This window comes from Dermacentor albipictus, chromosome 6 (assembly GCF_038994185.2).
Source record: "Dermacentor albipictus isolate Rhodes 1998 colony chromosome 6, USDA_Dalb.pri_finalv2, whole genome shotgun sequence".
Classification (NCBI taxonomy): Eukaryota; Metazoa; Arthropoda; class Arachnida; order Ixodida; family Ixodidae; genus Dermacentor; species Dermacentor albipictus.
The window spans coordinates 85,493,442-85,514,652 of NC_091826.1; the positions used below are offsets into that span (position 1 = coordinate 85,493,442).

General features: G+C 45.3%; 2 protein-coding genes across 2 annotated transcripts in view; one reads left to right on the forward strand and one right to left on the reverse strand.

Moving 5' to 3' along the window:
* Positions 1-21,211, reverse strand: part of LOC139047052 (choline transporter-like protein 1) — an 86,071-nt gene that overhangs the window by 34,028 nt on the left and 30,832 nt on the right. The window contains exons 5-11 of the mRNA XM_070521003.1: positions 10,475-10,553; positions 10,312-10,375; positions 8,738-8,846; positions 7,104-7,227; positions 5,982-6,029; positions 4,176-4,247; positions 589-720 (exon numbers count right to left, since the gene is read on the reverse strand). Of these exons, the coding sequence (XP_070377104.1) occupies positions 589-720; positions 4,176-4,247; positions 5,982-6,029; positions 7,104-7,227; positions 8,738-8,846; positions 10,312-10,375; positions 10,475-10,553 (628 nt within the window). The remainder of the gene's footprint in view (positions 1-588; positions 721-4,175; positions 4,248-5,981; positions 6,030-7,103; positions 7,228-8,737; positions 8,847-10,311; positions 10,376-10,474; positions 10,554-21,211) is intronic.
* LOC139046955 (uncharacterized) lies at positions 15,274-20,641 on the forward strand. The gene is made up of 2 exons (XM_070520880.1): positions 15,274-16,522; positions 20,445-20,641. Exons 1-2 carry the CDS (start codon positions 15,301-15,303, stop codon positions 20,606-20,608), a joined length of 1,386 nt encoding a protein of 461 aa, XP_070376981.1. The 5' UTR covers positions 15,274-15,300; the 3' UTR covers positions 20,609-20,641.

The following is a 21,211-nucleotide window of genomic DNA, read 5'->3' on the forward strand; positions in this document are numbered from 1 at the left end:
TTAAGGGCCGATGACTTTAGTTAATATAAGGAGCTAAGCTATGCATAAACATTTAATTACTTACAAAAATTGCCAAATAAATATAAGCACTAAAATCACGTGTAACGTTTACAACAGCGAAGCCCTAGATGAAAAACTGGTATGGCAGTTATGTCAACAGGAGGAACATGTTAGTAATTTGATTGCTTCCATAAAATGTCACAACACTTGAAATAGTTTGGCAAAAACCCTGTTCACGTTATACTGTTTTATTTCAGAGCGTTGTAAAGAGAATACCAAATTTTGTGTGCATTAGATATCGCTATAGCTAAACATTGGAGAACTTTCAAGTAATAAGTAATTGCAGAGTTTCAACCTGTATTCATACGAATCCGTTTTTCAAATTTATCAAATTTCAATAATTACTCGAGTTTCCCCACGTTCAGTCTTGTTCTTTAATATGTAATCCAAAATGATTTAAAATACGTACAGCAAATGACGGACACGATTCTCCCGTTCCGTGTATTCCGATACACACTCCTATGTTAAGCACCCTCTCCAAACATCCCACCACCAAAATAGTTGCAGAAAGCCTAGAGAGCACGTTACCAGAAAAAAGCCGTCTGTATCAAATTTGACGGTCCGTTGTGCGGGGTCGTCGATAAATGGATGCACAACCGACAGCATGGCGATGAGACCGAGAAGCCAGAACCCGGCAATCACAACAATGCCCATGGCTGCCTGCAACATAGACAAGTCAATGGAGAGAATTGAATTCTACGACAACGTAAGTTTCAGGGAAGGCTAGTGATGGCTAGGAGTGGCTTTTAAAAAGTATTTGGCGTTTCCCATTATGTGAGCCAACAATGCCTCGTGTAATGACAGTGGTGCCGAGGAGGCTCTTCAACGCCGTCTGTGTCATTTTCCTCTACAGTGCAAAGAGGCTATTGCTCGCCATCACGCTTGTGTGATTTCTTCGAATACGAATATCAAAACTTATGTATTTCAGAATGCGGACATTTTATGCTGTCAGAGTGTAGGGTACCAAAGGCGTTATAACATCTTTGTCCACTTCACAGCCTCTCGTTTGTCCTTTCCTCACGTTCTAAACCACACGCCAAAGAAAGAATGTACAACAAGCATCAGCATGAACTTGCGCGAGAGGTTCTTCAGGCACTACTACAGTATTAAGATGTATAGACCTGCGCAATCGGTGGTAACTCGAGGGGGTGTTCATTGTGATATACAGGGATACCGCGTCGTGATAGCCTGCGGCTATAGTTACCAGCCGTGACCACGTGTCTGCCCTACATCTATCTCTTTATCTCTCTCTCTCTCTCTCTCTCTCTCTCTCTCTCTCTCTCTCTAGATTTTCAGTTTCCGTCAGTGTAGGGTAGAGAAAGCTGATTTGACCTTTTCGTGAACGTCCCTGCGTTTCCTCTTCTTTTTTTTTATTGCGTCCTTTTCGCACATAGCTTAAATGTTCGTTACCTTTACATGTTTAGATTTAAAATAAGCGTGTTCAATAAGTGTATTCATGACGTATAATGGAGGATTAGCTAGAATGCGTAGAATGGAGGATTAGCTTCTACATAGCTTTACCCCACAACCATATTGAACTATGTGGGTCTCCCAATCTGTCATCACAAGTTTAGTGTTCCTCATTTGTCTCCAGTTCTTCTAGCCCTCTCAAGTACAAATGCTCGGCAGCAGTTACATGGTTGTTGGTCGTACATGGTATTGATCGGATAACTGCATCTGTATATCCAGGGTGTCTTTACGCAAAATATTCGTTTTTCATGAGGAGGCATGTTATGGGCACAAATCCACTGGTGTGTTACTAGGAACAATCTGAAGCACCTGATATAATTTGTGGCCTTCCGAATTAAATAATTTGTGGGTTATATATAACTAGAAAATATTATATTTAAGGCACAGGTGTGGCACGCTAGGTGTTAGAACTCAATCAAAAACGTCAATTTTAATTTTTGCGGCGCGTTAACCTTTGCGTCACCCTTCGTTCCGCGTGAAAAAAAGAAGAGCCCTAGCAATATTACACAAATATTTTATTATTACACAAATTATTACTCGTGCTATTACATAAATTGCTCGGGACGAAGTGCTAGCACGCACCGAAGACAGAGCCCTCAACCAACCTGAGTGTGAAAGAAATCGCGTGGCCTCTTGAACACTGCCCTGAAGAGGGCGTTGCCGTTCATCAGGACCAGAAGCTCGCGGTGAATGCCAATGACGCATGATGCAAAAAATCACTCGAACGCTTAATTTGCCCACGGCAGCGTGAAGACACACACCGGAAGCAAACTAAAAATGGGATAGCATTCTGCTTCAACACAGCGAGTGCTGAGGCTACGGGCTGAAGCAATATTGTCCATGGCACGTAACTGCGTTGTCTCTGGAACCCGATCATGCGCTAGGTGCTATGCAGGACCGTGCGCTAAACGCAACCCGACTGCCTTAAAAAAATCGCTTCATCCCATGCACTTTGGCAATTTAAGTAAGCGAAGCTTTGTATGCTGTCTGCCTCGAGTAGCGTTGATGTTGGCGGCTAATGTGGACTTCAGCGTTGCGTGCCCCACCGCTGTTTGTCCGCGTAGTCCACAGAGCCGTGTTTTCTTGAGGCGTTATTGTGCGTCATTGGTGTTCACAAGCTCTGGGAGCGCTGAGCCTTATCATTGCCACACATGGTACATCGCATCGTGGCAGAAGTGTTAAAAAATAATTGATATCTTCGTCTGTACGTAATTGAATATGTATAATTGTATGTACACATTGTATGCATACGTTGGCGATGTGCGCCACGTCTCGGTGCGTAGCGAAGGCCCTCCTGTTCAGTGCTAGGCATCTTTTGGGCCTGTGTGTCCTCGACGCTGAGTGCACGTTTTGGAGCCACTTTTGCTGTTGCGTGTTTATGTGCTGCTTCTGCACACCACTCATGACCAGCACGCTGTCGAGATGCAAACTCCGAGCGCTCTCTTCATGCTATGCACGATTGTAATGTTCTCACTACCACAGGCGAGCACGCGACCTCCACAGCCGAGCACCAGCATTTTTGTTGCATAGTAAAGCAGACACAGCACGCACCATACGCAGAAACTGTGTAACGCTGCCGCCGCGGTGGTGGCTGGGATGGATGCATGTTATGAGCGTCCCCTTTGGGACGGGGCGGTGGGTTGTGCCACCAAACTCTTGCTATTATACTGCCTGTGTCCTACCTGGGTTAAAAAAAGAAAAAAAACCGGTATGCGCCGAGGAAAGCACCAGCTGGTGGCGTTGCAAGAAACTCAGCAGCACGCGCGCCGAGAGCGTCGCAGCAACGCCCGGAAAGTCGGGAGAAGAGGCAATGAAAGCTTCTTATTAAAAAAAAATGTGGCGCTTTTGCATGTTCAAAACACGATATGATTATGAGGCACGCCGTAGTGGGTGACTTCAGATTAATTTTTAACACCTTTGGGCTCTTTAACGTGCAATAAATTCACGGTACACGAGCGTTCTTGCATTTCGCCCCTATCACAATTGCGTTCTCACTGCGCTCATTTCAGAGCGCTGTTGTTACCAGGTGCAAACTTGTAATCACGTAGTATATTACTTTTTTATTTATTTCGCGAGCTTTCCTTTACTTGATGAAAAAGTACGCAATGTAGATGGTGCGCCGCAAACAATTGAAGCTGATGTTTGCGAGGCCTTTTAACAACCACTGTACAGATATCTGTTCTAAATACAACAATAAAAAATTATTAAAATAGCCTTCAAAAAGCAGCAAATTAAACACAGCAGTCAAATAATGAGGCGCTTCTCCTGGTGGACGCAAACATACAATAGGTTTCCCCTAATTGGAAGACTTCGTCTTTGCTTTTTTTAACGCGCTTGCATGATAGTAAAGGTATAGCGGTAATACTGCATGCTTCAGAGTATACAGGGTGTTTCACGTAACTTGGACCAAGCAATTGAAGAAAAAGTAGCTGCCTGCGGCTGAATGAAACCAATGGCATGACATTTGCTGTGATGCGGCGCTCATTTGGATTTTTTTATATTCCGCCTAATTAGTTAATTAGGATCACTTATGCAATTTCCTAAATATTAGTTTTGGGGCCAAGTGACAAACTAAACAAAACTAAACTAACGGAACTAAACAAAGAAGCTAAACAAAACCGACCAGCACAGCGTAAATTTCTCACCGTGATAGCTTGACCGAAAAGAGAAGGCACGTCACCAAGTGCTCTTCCGGCTTCTTCCAACACACCCACGACCTGCACAGCGCAGTAAAAACCATTGATTGGCTTCGGTTGTAAGTTACCTATAAGACACACATTTAACAGTGGCGTGTAAGTTATTTTTCTGCGGCACTACTTTACTTAAGGGTTATGTTTTAGGTTTGAAAAGTTCGAAACCCAGGCGGGGAAGTGAGCTTTAAACTGGTAGCCGTTCCGCTGATACCTGGAACATTGCCCCTCAAATCGTGATATACTCGATACTATATCAACGTCCATTCCGCATAAATCATAATGACCACCACTGACGTACCACTTGACATAGCGAAAATAATCCGTACCTACGCATCACTAGCCGCTGTTGGGATTTCCCTACGTTTGATCATGTCCGGGCTTAGCACGTTTAAGGAGTTCAATACACAGTGTGCTTTAGTTCTACAGAGACTGCTGGCCCACGTTTGCGGTCTGTAGAAAGATTTTCAAAAACTACGCTATTCTGCAAAATGATATTGTATAGGCTGCAATCCCTAAATCTGGCTGAAGTCGATGACACTACAGCCTAACAGGTCCTGCTTTCTGATCATATGCCAAATGTTTATTTCGCCGTTTTCATTTCGTAACTTTCGCGGAACCGATTTCTGAGCGAAACAGGAGCCAGGAAATGACACGTTTCAATTTGCGTCATACCCGGAATTTCGTTCGCACTTAACCAACGTCAAGCCAACACTTAGCACTCAACCAGCATCAATACATGTATATAAATATTTATGTTGGCTAGGCGGCACCATGATAATTTCATCAGTACATAATCTAACGGTCATATTGTTGAAAGCTATGTAGTTCTTTTAACCCCGTTGCGGAAAATGGCCCTCTCGCATTGTAGAATTCCACGATGTCTACAAAAGATCACTGCTGATATTCAGAGATAATGCCATCCATTGGCATGACTGTGACTCTATAGCTGTGCTGAGTGGCCAATCAGCAAAAAAAAAATTATTGCATTTGTGCTTGGAATTACCAACACTATAAATCGCATGGTTCCAAAATGCCTTCGCCTCTGCTTTATTTCTCACTCTCTCAGCAGTCCCAATTAAAATCCGCTTTGCATGCTTATACATAATGGCTCTTTCATTGGCTTGAAAGCGAGCACGTTCGCATCATACTAGGAATTTTGCGTGGTATTCTGTTGTATAAACAACATGACCCGTGTTTCAACGTCGAATGAAAACACTCCTTCATTGATTAACTTTAATTCTGCTAGACAACACCATCCTACCTGTAATTTTGCGAAATTGTAATTGCTTTCAGCAAACGTTCACTAGTTCCACTAGTGACTCCAGGCTCAGTTTCTTCTTTGCACTGGACCTTGCGTAGTGAACTTTTTCAATTGTTATTATATAAATTGGAGACAACTTCAAAGGAAAAAGCTCTGAATATAGCTGTGTTCTCTCTAACTAACAACAACGTAAATTTAGCCGAGTGACCAGAAAGGGCCTTCTTTATTGAATACGGTGCCTAAAATCATCGACATGCTCAACACCGTCAATTTTAGCAAATTGTTGGTTTCTAATATGCAGGATGCACAGTGCAAGAGCGCCCAAATCGATATTTTCTACAAGTGGCTTATTCTGCGCAGTTCTAAAGTGCAGAATTTGTGAGTCAGTGCTAACAATCGAATGCTCCAACATTCGCAAACACGTAACCTTTCTAGAAATGCTCTCGGTAATTCACGTCGACGCCTTCATAAAGTGACGATGTAATTGCATGCCTTACCATCGTGACTTTCTTGAGAACGACCGCAATCGTGATGAGCGTTACCACCTGTAACAAGCAATTGGCTCTTTAGACCACCCGCTCATCAACGCGGTGTTGGTGCCCAAAAAAATGAAGAAATGTTAAGTATGGCACGCATGCGCAAAATATGAAACCCGCTGAAAATGTTTCGCCGGAGCAAGTGTACCGGCAGAGTGTTCACCTATATATCGCAACTGAAATCTGTTTCTTCTTGAATATAGGTGTGCGCTCTGTCAGTTAAAGAGGATAATATGTCTGGAAATCGTATCTATAATTTGCACCAATTTCAGTTCTATGCACTCGCGAGCGTGCTCATTAGGTTACATTGGTAGACCAGGACTTTAGCTAATATAAATGGAAAGTAACACTAAAGATGAGCTAACCTCAGACAAGTTAAATAATTTTCCTTTTACTTACTGCAAACCTAGAATCTCAAGCTGCGTGTTTCACTTTGTCGGTTATATTCTTCGACGTCGCTTTCACTAACTATCCGGCGTTTTCCAAATATGTAATGAACAGAAGCCTAAGACAGAAAAAGCCGATCCCCGTTACTACTCGGCATTTGGAAAATTCGCGCTTTCATAGTCAATGTTTGTTTCCTGATGCACCAATCCACCTTTCATACTTATGTATTGTAATAGCACTTTACTTCACAATCATTACTCACAAATCCAAATCAGGGGCGTTACCAGATGCGTGTACACACATAAATGGCGTTTACTTTAAAACTTCGTGGGTGGCTACGAATGAAAGTCTTGAAGTGTACCAAGTAAGCAATGGTGGCAATAAATAGAGGCCATTCATTCCCATTTGTGCATTTTTGCAGAAAAAAAGAAGCCTGAAGTGAGTGCTGTTCACCCGTGCTGTCAAAACTACACTACGTTACCTGATACCGTCTGCATGTTTGTTCTAACACCAAGCGTCTTCTTGATTACAGCGCTAGTGGATTGGATCACTTGTACTGCATAAAGTGTGTTTGGCTCATCATCATCATGATTGGCTGCTTCAGCAAAAGCTGACAGCAAGGACGGTTGGGATACAATGAACATATTGGCAGCTAACAAAGTATCAACAGTTCAAAACAGCCCATGTTCCACATACCGTTAGTATCGTGAGTAGCACCAGTACTACGACCCACAAATTACTGCGTTCATTGTGCTTGGACAGCTCCATCACATCGCCAGGCGGGCGCTCATACAGAGTGATGTCTTTACCCCAGGACAACCTGCAAATTAATATTGTCCAGTGTCTTGCGTATCTCAGCAAAATAAATCACTCTATTAGAGTACGCCTAAGCAGAAAATTTAACATAGGGATAACCACGTCACATCAGGGAGTTGTCCGTCTCTCTTCATGTGTGCCTGTTGCATTTTTCTAGGTACGCATTCTGCATAACTTCTTAGCACATATACTTGGAACTTGGTAGTCATTTGTGCATTCGCTTAGAATAACTTAACGGCACGAAGCTGAAATCTGAATATGCTGAGCACAAGTGTAGATGGCGTCTGAAGAAATTTGCATGTAGCGCCAAGGCCTATACAGAAGTCGATATGGCTCGCATATGGCTCGTCGCCTACGCCCGATAAAAGTTTATTATCTTATTATTAGCGCCATTATTACTTTCAGTTTCTTTGTTAATGAGGAGATATGATGGTTCCAGCAAAGCGAAATGACGCGAACACAAGTAGAGGGAGGTTACACAACGAACACCTGGTATGCAACTTTGATTTCATTCGACGAACGCCCCACTGGCGGGGGTGCAGTTTATAAAAACATAGAAAAAAATAGAAAAAACCTATTAGCTTAACGGTAATGAAGACGCGCTAAGTGGTCATCAGAACACCTCGTTTGTAGACTCCCATCAATTTATCAATAAACTCTCGTGTCACCTTAGTCTAACCATCATAACTTAACTACGTGCGAACTCGTCCAGGAAATCACACTTCCTCCTGAGAGGGAGATGAATAGTGAATGTGGCTCAGCATGACAATATCCGTCAATTCCCCAAGGAAATCACACTTCCTGAGGAGGGTGAGATGAACTTTGGAAATGGCTCAACATGACACAAGAATACGTTGATTGAAATACCGCGCCTCAAGCGGCACGTCTTGAGAGAGCGAATGTGAAGACCTTTAGCAATACTGCTGCGAAGAGCTTTATATATTTTTAAAATGGCCTAATAAATACAAGCAATCAATGAATACCGAAGGGAGCCTTGCAGTATAATACGATCACGGCACATTGGCGCCCACTCCTTCAAGTAGCTTCAGCACGGGTTTTCTTCACGATGTGACATAACGAGAAAAATTACTCTTTTCCGAAACTGCATCATGACACTGTAAGAATGGCCTATCTCACACGGGAGCTCCAGTGCGGAAGCACTCGTACGTATTGGAGAATGGTGCCGCATAGAACTTTTGTTGCGCTTTCATAGCGGCTGCCTTTTGCCACTAATTTTTCCTTTTATGCTTGTTTCTATGAAAGTTGCATTGTTCATTCGAAGTGCTGTGCGATTCCTCCACACATTCATTACCTTTGTGGGCACTATCAATATAGTATTAAATAAATAAATAAATAAATAAATAAATAATAGAACATTCCATCTTTACACCTGCGACAAAAATCGTTATATTCTTCATTTTACCTCTAAAACAATTACGGAGAGTTACTTCCTGCGCACTGCACACTCTAGAACAGCACTGCCAAATTGTGTATCCTATGAGCGATGATCTTACCAGAGTGTGATTGTGAAGGCTAGCGTGCTGACAGCCGATGCCATCATGACGAGCCAAGAGTAGATGCTAATCCAGAACCGAAGACACAGCATCCAAACAATTGTGATGCCTGCAGTGACAGAGGCCGACGTAAGAGCGCTTCCAGCCAGCTGAACGCTTGTTATGCCGAAGAACAGCTTTGTGTTTCTGAATGAATGGGCGCAAGTGTGTGTTTGCTGGTATTGCTGTGAAGGTATACTTCCATGGATTCATGAAGTTTAATTTCCCGAGGCCGCATGCAGTAACGAAAGGCGCCGTAGCAGACGGCCAGATATCATTACCGACCATCTGGACTTCTTTCCCGCCCAGCAAGGGCCTTTCCTTTTCTTATTTTCCATTGTCTATATGTGGCTGCGCTCGCAACCTCGTGATCAGCAGTAGAACGCTAGCCACAGTGCCACCGCTGCGGAAAGTGTGTCGTTCTGGCTGTTTGTGTGCCGCGGTGAAATACTGCTCGATTCACTGACAGCGCTATCTAATGGTTGTCTGCACGCAAGCGGTATCAATTCATCGTTTGAACTGGCAAACCGTAAGCATGTTGCCCGCTGTAAATTAGGGCGATTCTCTTTTGTATAGGACGCAAGAAAGGGTTCTCGTAATATATTGTGCACAAGTACAAATGTTCGACAAGTATATCTTGCTTGCAAGTTGTCTCGTTCTGGCCACTCATCGCTCGGTCGAAGCATCTTATTTTTCACCGGCACAGTTATCAGCTAAAAGACCAAATACCTAACCGTCAGGCGTTCATCTTATTTCACTATAAGATAAGACGGCTGATCATGTATAATCAACGTCGCTGTAGCTATTCCTATCATAATTTGTTTCTCGCAAGCCCTAACAGTGGGGATGAAGCGGAGAGCCGACAAAGCACACGCCCCCCCCCCCCCACCCATTGTGAGATACCCCCAAAATTATCGGCCTTCTATGCAAACACATTGCAAATGAAATCTTCGAGCTTTTTTTTACGCCGTTTTATTGCAAAGTGCTCCATGGAAATTGTTTCTGTTAAGATTTGCAGCACGTATTAACATAATGCAAACACAAATCTAATAAAATGCACATAACTTTTATCCTAATTGCCCATCATCAAGCTGCAAAATTCATTCGAAGCCTGGTTTTGTGCAATGATTCGTGAACACTTTCACCCCTTTCTTATAATGCTACAAATTTCCTGGATACTGGTGGTTCTATCCTCCGCATGTCACACCCCATCATATTACGACATTCCGTCTTGTTTGCTCATCAATCTAATCATAAAAAGCCGGTGTGTATCCATCCTTCGAGGTATTAAGAGTTGACAAAAATTGAGGACATTGTAATTTGAATAACTTTGAAAAATTGACATAACAGTGCTGATCCTGGCCTACGTCACTGTCACACGCTCAACGGTGATACAGAGTTCGAACACAAACACATACGATTCATGTTATATTTCATGTTTACATTAGCTATAAACATTCACACTCCTTCGTTGAATTCTTAAGAATGTTCTTGCACCGCACCCTTCCTGCCAGGCATTAAAGAGGAGCCCTTACCTATTCCTACCAGCACCACAAAACACATCTCATCCATTTGCCACAGCAGGTCCCCAGCAAGAATCTGAAAGTATTGGAAATAATAGTTTTGCAGCGTGACATTATTTTTGCGACGTAATTTGCAAGAGGATGTTTGGAACCCTTGAGCACAATTGTCGCTTACCTTCGAGTCGGAATCTCTGAGTATTAACTCACGGACCTCGTGTGATTGCACCGAGCAAACGTAAGGCAGCAGGCTGGCACTGCGTAGAGAAAACGAGTTTGTGGCCATTTATATGTACCGTATTAGGCACGATTGAAAAATCATCAGCGGTGAAAGGAAGAATGTCACTTGACGAAAAGTTTCGACAACAGGCCCTGTTCTTGCGACGTCCTCAGGCTGTTACGAAGATGATTGACCTTGTCAGAATGTTGTCATCAGTGAACCCGTGTTCGCTGCCGAAAGTGCAGGTTAAAGAAGCCATGGTCGCACGAATTTTTCTGGGAGCCCTACAATACGAAGTCCATCGTAACCTCACTTTACAGATTTGGGTGGTTCGGCATGGTAAACAAAAAGCCCATACACTTTTACTGATTTGGAGCCTACATCCCTCGTGCGAGTATATCTGCTTTAAGCTTTAGGCGAACTCACTTACGAAATTTCAGGCACAAGCATGGATGTACCATGTTAATTAATTTCAAGTCACTTCACCTCACGTATAGGGGAAGAAGCAGAGGATAGAGTGGCGTTATTCTGCTTAGTAACAATCACATGAAGTTTCTTGGTGAATGTTAGAAAGACCGAGAATACCTTCGAAAATGTGGGTGCGGATGGTCCTGTAAGGCCGAACATAAAGGCATGGCGGGCTTCTGGCTGTTAGGCAGCAGCGAGAGCTGGCGGGCCACCTCCTTTCAAAAGAAACCTTTGATGGAATGAATGAGAGAAGAGGGGTCGGAGTGGCCGGTGCCAACAGCAATGTCCGAGAACGAATCAACCTGCAACGTTGGCAGCGAAGTTCATCAAAGCTCTGAGAAAGGCTGACGAGCACGGTGGCACTAGTTGGGCTCTTGGCCAACAGCATCTGGAATGCGCCGTCCTCGATTCCTTAATAATGTGCTTTATATTCTCCTTTTCTGTCATCGTGGGATTAAGCAGGTTGCAGACGTCAAGCTCATCATCAATGTAGTTGGGAAAACTCTCCTACCAGCTGTGCTTGCTGGCGCAGACAGTGCCCGATGTGGAGCTTGCACCAGGCTGTCCAAAGATTTCAGTAAAAGGAGTATTGCCTGCTGATTAGCTTGTAATATCAGTTTCGGGATTTTTAAGCTTAAGCGTGGTGACGTCGATGAGATAAAGTGTCCCGTTCTCCAGCTTCGCGTGGTCGTCTTATTTGTTATGTGCGGTTACGGGTTCATACAGTGAGAGCCAGCCTTCGACGTGATGTTCTCTGGTACCGAAACGATGGCCGACTTCCGCTTCCCAGGTACATCTTCGCAAATGACAGCAGTTGCCACCGTAGACTGTTTACAAAACATAAGGAGTCGCAGTGTGGCCCTTTCGGTCGCCCTCCTCAACGACTGTTGCGAGAACTTAAAGCAGTATGTATGGGGGGAGCTTGCTTTTCACCCGTAAGTGTTACGAATGTGTAACACAGCCAGAGCACAATTAGAGACATATGATTGTTGTACCTCGCCACTTTTTTATTTCTCGAAGTGCATTTATTGTTATCCGGTGGCAAGATATCATCTAACCACCCACCGTCACTGGGGCTCCCCGATGGCTAAATCTTGGCATTGTGGTCTGTAAAAAAGCAGATGTACTGCAACTCTTTACCGGCAGCGTGGTTCTGGAACACCACGTCTGTGCACGTCCCCGTTTTTGCAGTGACACTTTTCTTCGGTTTGACCAAGTCCAATCCTAACTCTCGCTCCACTTCAATTAGAAACGCCACGTTAGTGTGAGCGTTCTGGTTGGAGATCACCAACCTGGAGCATGGGTCGCAGTGTAAGCGTAAGCGAAAGGATGCACGTCAGGAAGCGACTTGCTTTTGCTTCTGAGACATTCGGAATGGCGATGCAACGCCATTATGCGGTGCTTCTATTTATTTCACGGCTAGATGCTACGTTTCTGTACGTTGTATGCGTCATTCTAGTAAATGTATACACTTTACAATTCACTTTAGTGAAGGGTTGTAGCCTGTGCATTACAATAGGGATGATCCTTGCATTTTTTGCTTTCTTATAGGAGCAAGAACCATTGCTTATCATTATTTTTGTAGTATTGTAGGTGACGACGTGTTTTTCGGTAAGAGCCCCAGTTTTGGTACCATTGGACCGGACAATGTGCTTTTTGGTATTAGTCATTGCAATAAGCCACATAAGGCTTTTTACCTTAAAAACTATTTGACACCGACTTCGAACACTGCGCGTGGGCCACTCACTTTTTGCAGGCCTCGAATAAAACTCTTTCATGCGAACTTGGGTCACTGACTGTGTGTCAATAAGCGTGTGCCGCTCAGCAATGAACCTCTTCGTCGCTAACTTCGGTGGCTAGCCACTCGAAACGTGCAGCTCTGCAATGCCGAAAAAGGTTCCTTAAATATCTCCGATGCTGAGCAGAATGGAAACCGCATCACAAGGGCTACTTAAGGAGAGCGCGACAACTTTTTTCTTGCTCGAGTTGGTGCTTGCTGAACGACATAATTTTGTGGCGTAAAAATACCGGAAACGAAAGATTAGCAGCGGCAGACATAGGGGGGCTACAAAATTTGTCCTTTACTCATTGTAAAGTTTGGAGGCACTAAATATTTAGCAAGCTTTTTTGCTTAATACAACAGCCATGAGTGTAGCAGCGTCTTTCTTTTCGCTCTGCCTGTCGCGGTTAAGTGTTTCATTTGGTGTTTTTTGCGTTACGTAATCATGTCCCTCATGAAGTACAGCAACCCGACGCGTTTATGCTTAAAAATAATTCGAAAGAAGAACAACATATCGAAATATATCAATGCGTAGACTCGAGGCCTTTAGACAAACAGTGATACTTATTGATTGGAGTGAGGTAACGGCTGTTACAAATGTTAACAGTGCTTACGATAAGTTCTTACAAATTAAACGATGTTATTACGCGTCGTTTCCACAGAGATCCTACCATGCGTGAAAAAAAAAACGTGGGTCACTCGAGAATTCGTCAGACTCATCGACACGAAAAACACGTTGTTTTATGCATTCCTTACTTAGCTTTCCCACTGGGTGGGCATGGAAGGCGTGCGATGACGTAATGACGAGATTCAGAAATGTATATTCCGTTTTATACATCAGGTGCGACGCTCTGGAGGCTAGACATATTTTTGCAGTGGCTGCGTTTGCACTTAGAAATAGCTCGGTGTTTCTTGACCTGAGTTTTTTTAAAGTTTTCTTTATGTAAGCTCAGTTCTGAATGAAAAAAAAAGAATGTACCCTTAGAAACAATCTATGCACATGTACGGCCGCGAATACTTTGTTTTAAATCAATTCACTTTTCGTTATTTTTTTAATTGCAGCCCATGGCGGCAGCCTCACGTGAATGCCCGCGCGAGCAAACGCCGCTGGCGCGCAGCGAAGCATGTACGGAAAGGCGCGGAGTGATACATTTTGTTGACCGGACTTCTAGCGTAGCTTCCACAGCGTTGCACCTTATGTGTGAACCGGAGTATAGAATGGTGTTGGAACGACCATGACGGTACAACGACGATGAGCACCTAGGGGCCATCTTAGGTCACTGGGTCGACATAAGAGGACGGACGGACGGACGGACGGACGGACGGACGGACGGACGGACGGACGGACAGACAGACGGACCGACAGACAGACAGACAGACAGACAGACAGACAGACAGACAGACAGACAGACAGACATCAGATAGATAGATAGATAGATAGATAGATAGATAGATAGATAGATAGATAGATAGATAGATAGATAGATAGATAGATAGATAGATAGATAGATAGATAGATAGATAGATAGATAGATAGATAGATAGATAGATAGATAGATAGATAGATAGATAGATAGATAGATAGATAAGCAGGCAGGAAGGCAGGCAGGCTCAAAACAGCTGAAATATACAAAGAAGGAAAATCGTAATTAAAAGCTTAGTGTTTCGTGTTCTAAAATAATCCGTATAAATATTCGCAACTGTTACTTGACAGGACATCTGAATATAGCCTTACGATATGAACGTTCGACAAAGTAGACTATTTTAAAGCCGCATACAGGATCCTTTTGATATAATTTGAATTGCCGCACATTTTGAAGCGTACCATTAAGAAAGCTACCACACTGCTGTAAATAGATACTATTGTGGAGAAGTTAACGTCAGGGCTTTACAGTCTATTCTTCTTGTAGAGCCCGTTGGGTTAGAGGTTAGTCTCAGAATTATATTTTTACCTATATGCAGTTTTGCTTGCCCTTATTCATTTCTTGTAGATAATGGAATGAACCCACTATGGGAAATAGGCAAGAATAAGATGGTTATACATGTTAATATATGGTTAAACATGTTAATATAGGTACTTATTCCATTACAAAACAAGACACGGTCATAAAGTATATAAAAGTAAGAGTAAGAAACAAATTTGCCCGAAAACTGATAGTTAGTCTCCTATGCTGGTGCAAGTTTTATTGCAGTAGTTTTACGCACTCTCCGCGCATCCCTGAATCATATAGCGTGGCTTAGCATCTTGAAAAGCAGGTAACTATTTGTTTCAGCTTCTTGGTATTTTTGAACCCTCTTTTTTATACCTGGTCATTGCCCCTTCTTCACTCTAATCAATGGCGTCGGTAAAAATTAATAGGTTGTGTCTTCAGTGTAGCCCACGCGATCTATAAATAAAGAAAAAAGTTCGGCTTTCATGAGTATAACCAACTAAATTAAGTTTGCAGACCTACGCTTCGTAAAGGGACAAAATACTTATCAGCAATTCTAAGAAGATTAAACGTGCGGAGAAGGCGACACAGAAGAAGATTCATATATGCAGCGAAGGTCCACAATGATACCTGGAGCCGGAAACGACCTAAGAACCGACTTAGAAGCGCGCCAAGTGGAATCGACGAGCACCATGAGAGACCTGCGCTCAAGCCACCGCATGCTGAAGACGAGTTGCATCATTTTTTTGCCGCTGGGGCTCACCTGCCTCATAGCAACCCTCTCGCTCGCCTACATTGCCGCTGCCCACGATCGACGCGCTCAACGCCCTCCTGCGACATCCGCCGCCGCACGCCATGAAGCCGAAGTCCACTACACGTCGACAATCCCGAGGTGGGTTTCGGAAATCCGGCCGGTTCGGACAGCGCCGAGAAAAGTGATCGCAGCAGGGGGCACAGCGGAGACGTCCCTATCCCCATTCTACGACAGAGAGGAAGACGTCATCTACTTCAGAAACCTGACGCGCGACATCGCTACTGCCCCAACCATCGGGCCTTCCAATAGGAGCGCTAAAGGCGGCTGGCTTGTCGTCGCTGCTACCAGCGAGACCTCGATGGCTGCGGCCAACCAGAGTTCGTTCGCGACGTCTACTATCGGCTATTCGGCGCACTCTCCCGAAGCTGTCTTCACAGCCCCTACGACGCGTTCCTTCGAGCCGGCCGGACGACGACTCGACGTCGACTCGCTGGATAACGAGGACCTCAACGACATTGGTGACAGGGCAGACCACGGCGAGCACGTCTTTACGTCAAAGAACTCCGCTACACGTAATCAGGGGGCGACTAAAACGACCGACCTACTCGATCTTCTGGGTCTGCTAGACACTTTGTCCCCAAACGTGAGCTTGTCTGGAAGCTCCAAGCGAGCGCAGTCAAGCAAGAGAAGGGTGGCTGGCCGTGACGGAGCGCGACGTCGTTACCCAGTCGGATGCACGGCGTCGCGTATAGCGTCATGGGTCTATCGCAATACAAGAAAGATGACCTCTAAACTTCCCGGAGCGAAGTTAACATATGAACAGTCTTCATGGCAACAACATCTGAACGAACGCAATAGGAGCTTGACGCGACGCGGTGAAATGGGGAGCGACAAGATTGTCCGTAAACTACTTCCCTCAACCTTTGTCACAATGACTCAGCGGAAACCTCGTGATGCTCTCGTTGCGCAACCACGGAAGTCACCGAAGCGACCGAGGTCTGGGGAGAACTTCCTAGGCGCAAGAAGTGTTACTCGAATCGTCATCGGTCGCCACACACCACGTCGAAGGAACGGTGAGCGTCAAAAGTAACTCACGTAACTCGATCGAGCCAGCACTTGCGATGGTAGTTACGACATCATCTATTGGTTGTTTAAGTGCACGGGCAGCGTTGTGAAGTTTATAAAGGGTAATTCAAGGTGCATTTACTGGTTCAATGTGAGGCTGAGTTAGTAATCCCTGTGTTGTACACAGCGCGTATATAGTACACGCAGGGAATAATAAAAACACTTGGAACAGTGCCTATGGCGCACTATATGATACTGTACCTCACAAGTAGGTTGCACCGCTGCCCAGGGTACGAGGTGCACCCAGGAAATATCCTCGCGCGGAGGAAAACAGTTTCGGGTGCAACTGTGAATATGCGCGGGATTATAGAGGCCCAATTTGGCCTGGTACGTGATAGGCTAAAGCAATACACGATATGTTATAGGCCCTCTGCGAATGCGCGTCGTAGACCGCAGACTTCTGTGTCCGTTACCCCCCTAACAGTAATAATCACCATAACCGTGTTTACGTAGCAACATGGCAGCGCCCATTGAGATCAGACCAGCCGGTACGGAGGCGGCGCTGACCAGTAAAAAGGGTTTTGACTTCCAATTAGCAGATGGCACCACAGCATTTGCACGCTATGCGTTGACGCTGTGGAACGCTAGAAACGCCTGGTTGTTCACTGAATCATCATTTTCTACTCCGCAGTAGTATGACACATAATGATGAGGGCGGCAAGCAAACGCCAAATCGACGCCAAGCAGACGCTGCGGCGTCGAAGAACATTATGAGAACCAATGACTCCTTTTCATAGATGGCTGCCGCGTCGCTCATTTTCCCCTTGGATCGGAGGTTCCAGTGGTTCGGCTAGGCGCGGAGAGACGGCGCTCGCTGCCTACCCTACTTTCTGTTGCGGAGGAACTGCGTTCGACCACTGGCTTGAGGAAAGACCGCGGTTCCTGCCTCCGGGAACGCAACAAAGGCCGCTATATGCTCGGAGCCTGGGGAACGTGATTCAAATTGGGAGCAGCTGCTGTAGCTAGCGCTCGCACCCGTCCGTGGTTAAAGTATTAACCGTGGTGGAGAAGGGGAAAGAGGATGGGGGGCCGGAATCAGCTTCTCGGCTCATGCGGCAGGCATCTTTTAGAGGAGGCATTAAGACGGCACTCGCCTTACTACTGGTAAAGTGTACTCTACTACTGGCGAACCAGGCTGCAAGGAACTGCTGAGAAAAGCGAAGCCCCGCTGTCACATACATGTAAACGCAGCTTATCGATAAAATGTCAAAACACTTGTTCTGTCGATCCACGAACCGTGATGCATGTATCGGCAGCATGGCAAGACGACGCTGAGCAGACGACGCGGTACGGATGAACACATAACTCGAGGTGCATTCGGCTTTCCTATAGGTGGTGGCCAAACCAATGCCCCGTATCATTTCGCCCTCTGGATTGAGAATGCGAATCTTAAAGGCTGCGTTCTGCGTCGGCCCAACGTATCGCGTCCAAGCGCAGTGTTAATGCCGCCTAGAGCAACGATTTAAGGGCCACTCCGGAGATTTGTCCAACATGTGAAGGTAATGCCATTTTTAGGTTCCCGGAGCTCCCCTGTCACGCGTATGATACCAGATTTTTTCCGCAAAGTCGAACCTAATTTTAAACCAGCAAAAAATAACGAATGTAAAACCGACACCTGACTGAGTAGCCAAGCGAATCTCTTCGTGTGGCGTCCCGGACGGGACATCTGTGGGAAAGAGGCGCAAGGCATGCCGGTATCGCCAATGGGGTGAATTAAAGCGGCGAAAAGCAGACACTCAGCTGATTCAGGACCGTACCAGACCTTCCGTGGGAGAATGTCAGCCGCAGCAGCTCATCGGACCTATCATACAGTGACAGCTACGATTCAGGCGAATCCAATAACCGCAAATTGCCGTTCGCAATCGATCCGCCCCCACGAGAACCAGCGCTCATGCGCAACATTTCTCGCTGCAGCATGAGCACCAAGGGTAGACCTAGCAACTGATATTACAGTGCTGCTTGCTGTTTTCAGTTTCTTACTTCTAGTGGACGCGTTGCTCAAACTCACTGTAATATCTTTTGAAGCAGTGCTTTTCGCATATGTGTACCGGAGGAACGTCGCTGACAGTCCAAGGCACTGACCGGTGCATTTGTTTATATCGGCAGGTACAGTGACAGCTCGTCGTTCGCATGAAATATTACGCTAGCCACGCGTCAGTGACATCAAGTTGTCAGAACATAGCAAAACTCGCACATTTTGTGGATGTAAGCACCATTGCATCACTTTGGGCCGCAGTGAAATGAGCGACCACCTTTTTCGAAAACGGAGTGGGAGACCGTAGTACGGGATCATCGTTACCTATCATTATTCGCATTCTCTTCATGAAGACAAATAATGTGCTCCGTAAAGTAGACGTAAATTAGGGCTTTCCACGTATGATCAATAACTTAGAGGACGCGTAGTTTTCTCGCGGGAACGCCGATGCGGGTATTGCCACCGCTAGCAGCCGAACGAAGCGGTTGTTTACGCTAAAATCCCCTTCATACACGTTTCCGCCGAGCAGGTTAAGTACCACAAACCTACCCACCCCCTCTGTACTATTCCCGCGCTCTCCTCCCCCCCTCCTCAGCTTCTGGCGTCACCATCATCATCACCAGCCTGGCTACGCCCACTGCAGCGCAAAGGCCTCTCCCATACATATTCTGGCGTCAAGAGGAGCTTGACTGCTACGCAGAGCTGCGAGCGTGCGATCAGCGAAAATTCAGGAATCCCGCAAGCGGAAATTGCAGAAGCCACATGGAGCGGTAAATTACGTAACAACGGTGCACATCAAAGGTTGGCGCTAGTCAGCGAAGGTACTTTAGTTCACACGAGCCAGTATCGAAGGGGTCTCCGCTTGGTGCCCATTTGGGATACGAGGCAAACAGCGCATTTCGGAAGCTGAATAACGAGCCAGCATAGCAAAAGATAAAAACACGCCCTTGTATGTAAAGCGACAAGAAGATTCTCCTGCTTTTACTTTCTCTTGTTTTCCCTCATCGTGTTGGATTTCAGTCTACTGCCTTCCCCGTGTTTACCTATGTCCGTAGTAACAATTTACTTAAGTCACGGCGAGTGCGACTGGCAGCTTCCGAGAGCGACAACGTATTGACGTTGATAGGGCATCGTGACATTGCTTCTTGTTTTCTGTATGTGCACTTTAGGAAGTGAATAATGGTTTACTTCAATCCGTATGGACAAAACTGAAGTTCAAAAGCTGTTTCCTTCATCCTATAGCCTTTATTAGCTTAAGGTTTGTCGCTCATATAAGCCGGCACTAGACGCACTAACTCTGTGACAGCTGCAGACCCAGCGTAAGCAGAAGGCGACCGAGATCGGCTCAAACTGTGTATGCATCTGGCGAGGCCGTAAGTTCGTGCAGCAAACAACGCAACGCCACTTGCCACCCATCTCTTGCCCGTCCACACAGAACGTAACTTTTCGCGACGGCAACTCTTCAAGCCAAACAGTACGCTTACTTTAACTAGCTCATTCCTCGGCCTTGTCGTCTGCCATTCGTTCCCAGCATTCTCCGAGTGTGCTGCCTTTTGCGTCATAACGCAATGTGGCCAGTAACTGAGGAGTAGGGAAGGTAGGTGGTTCAAAGGAAACGACGAAACTGATTTGTAAAAAATAGCTGCGGAACTCTAAAGCCTGATATGTCAAAAAAAAAAAAACGATGCAAGTGTGCAGAAGAACGCGCTGCGAATTTCGTTGTGATCGGTTGACCTTGAAAAATCGCCGGACTTGTATTTACCCTTGCTCTCACTGTGATTCCCTCACGCTTTGGGTCGAACCGGCGATATCTCTTCATATTGTGCCCTGCTGTTCTTATATGAAGCCACCAACGTGACTGCACATTCAATTCGTATCGCGTGTATTTGTTTCAGATGGACGAAGCAACGGGAATATCGACGCGAGCTTCACACACGCAATTCGATTTCGGGCGCGTCGTCTGCCTCTTTTTAAACGCTCCACAACGACAACGGAGGAAAATGATTTTGTCTCTACCGAAGAAGACAACAGCGCTTCATTTGTGGATCTTTATGGGTAAAGGAAACAATGAAATTCCTTAATTACTTGGCAACATCGTACGTCTGCATTTTTGAGGTGTGGTCTCACTAATGACAAAACGCGCCTGCTATAACACATGCGTCCAGTTCTCGGGTCACCGCGACTCCACCGGAAGTCACGTGAAGCGTGACAGCGTGGAGGTTTGGTGTTCTTCCCATTCGAGCAATGCGCAAACTGGTGTTTTGCCTTCTGTTCTCTAGAGTTCTAGTATAGTGGGGAATGCTAGTTTACTAAATGTACTAGCGTACATTCTATTTCCAACTCCTTATTGATGGGGTGCGAGCGTAAGGTGCGATTAGCACCTTAAGTCTGCCCTCTCCTGCAGTTCCGTTTTTAAATAAACTAGAACAATTTACAATAATTATTCTAAAATTCTAGCACGCTTCAGTCTTGACAGAGTGTATGGCCGAGTAAACACTGTTTGCGTGGTGGCATCAAGCTTGTCGCTTTTTATTCACCGTTCTTCTCGCGGCTTTTTGCTCATAAAATGACTTCTGGACGCTTTCACGTGCCATGGCTGAAGCAAACTAGGTGTGCGAATAGCATAAAAAAAAATTTGAAGCCAAGAAAAAGGTAATCAAAC

What these genes read in the sequence shown, in the direction of transcription:
- LOC139046955 (XM_070520880.1), top strand. Translation starts at nt 15,301, where the DNA reads ATGCAGCGAAGGTCCACAATGATACCTGGAGCCGGAAACGACCTAAGA. An exon ending in CACACCACGTCGAAGGAACG is followed by an intron (nt 16,523 to 20,444) that starts GTGAGCGTCAAA and finishes TATTTGTTTCAG; the next exon opens with ATGGACGAAGCAACGGGAAT.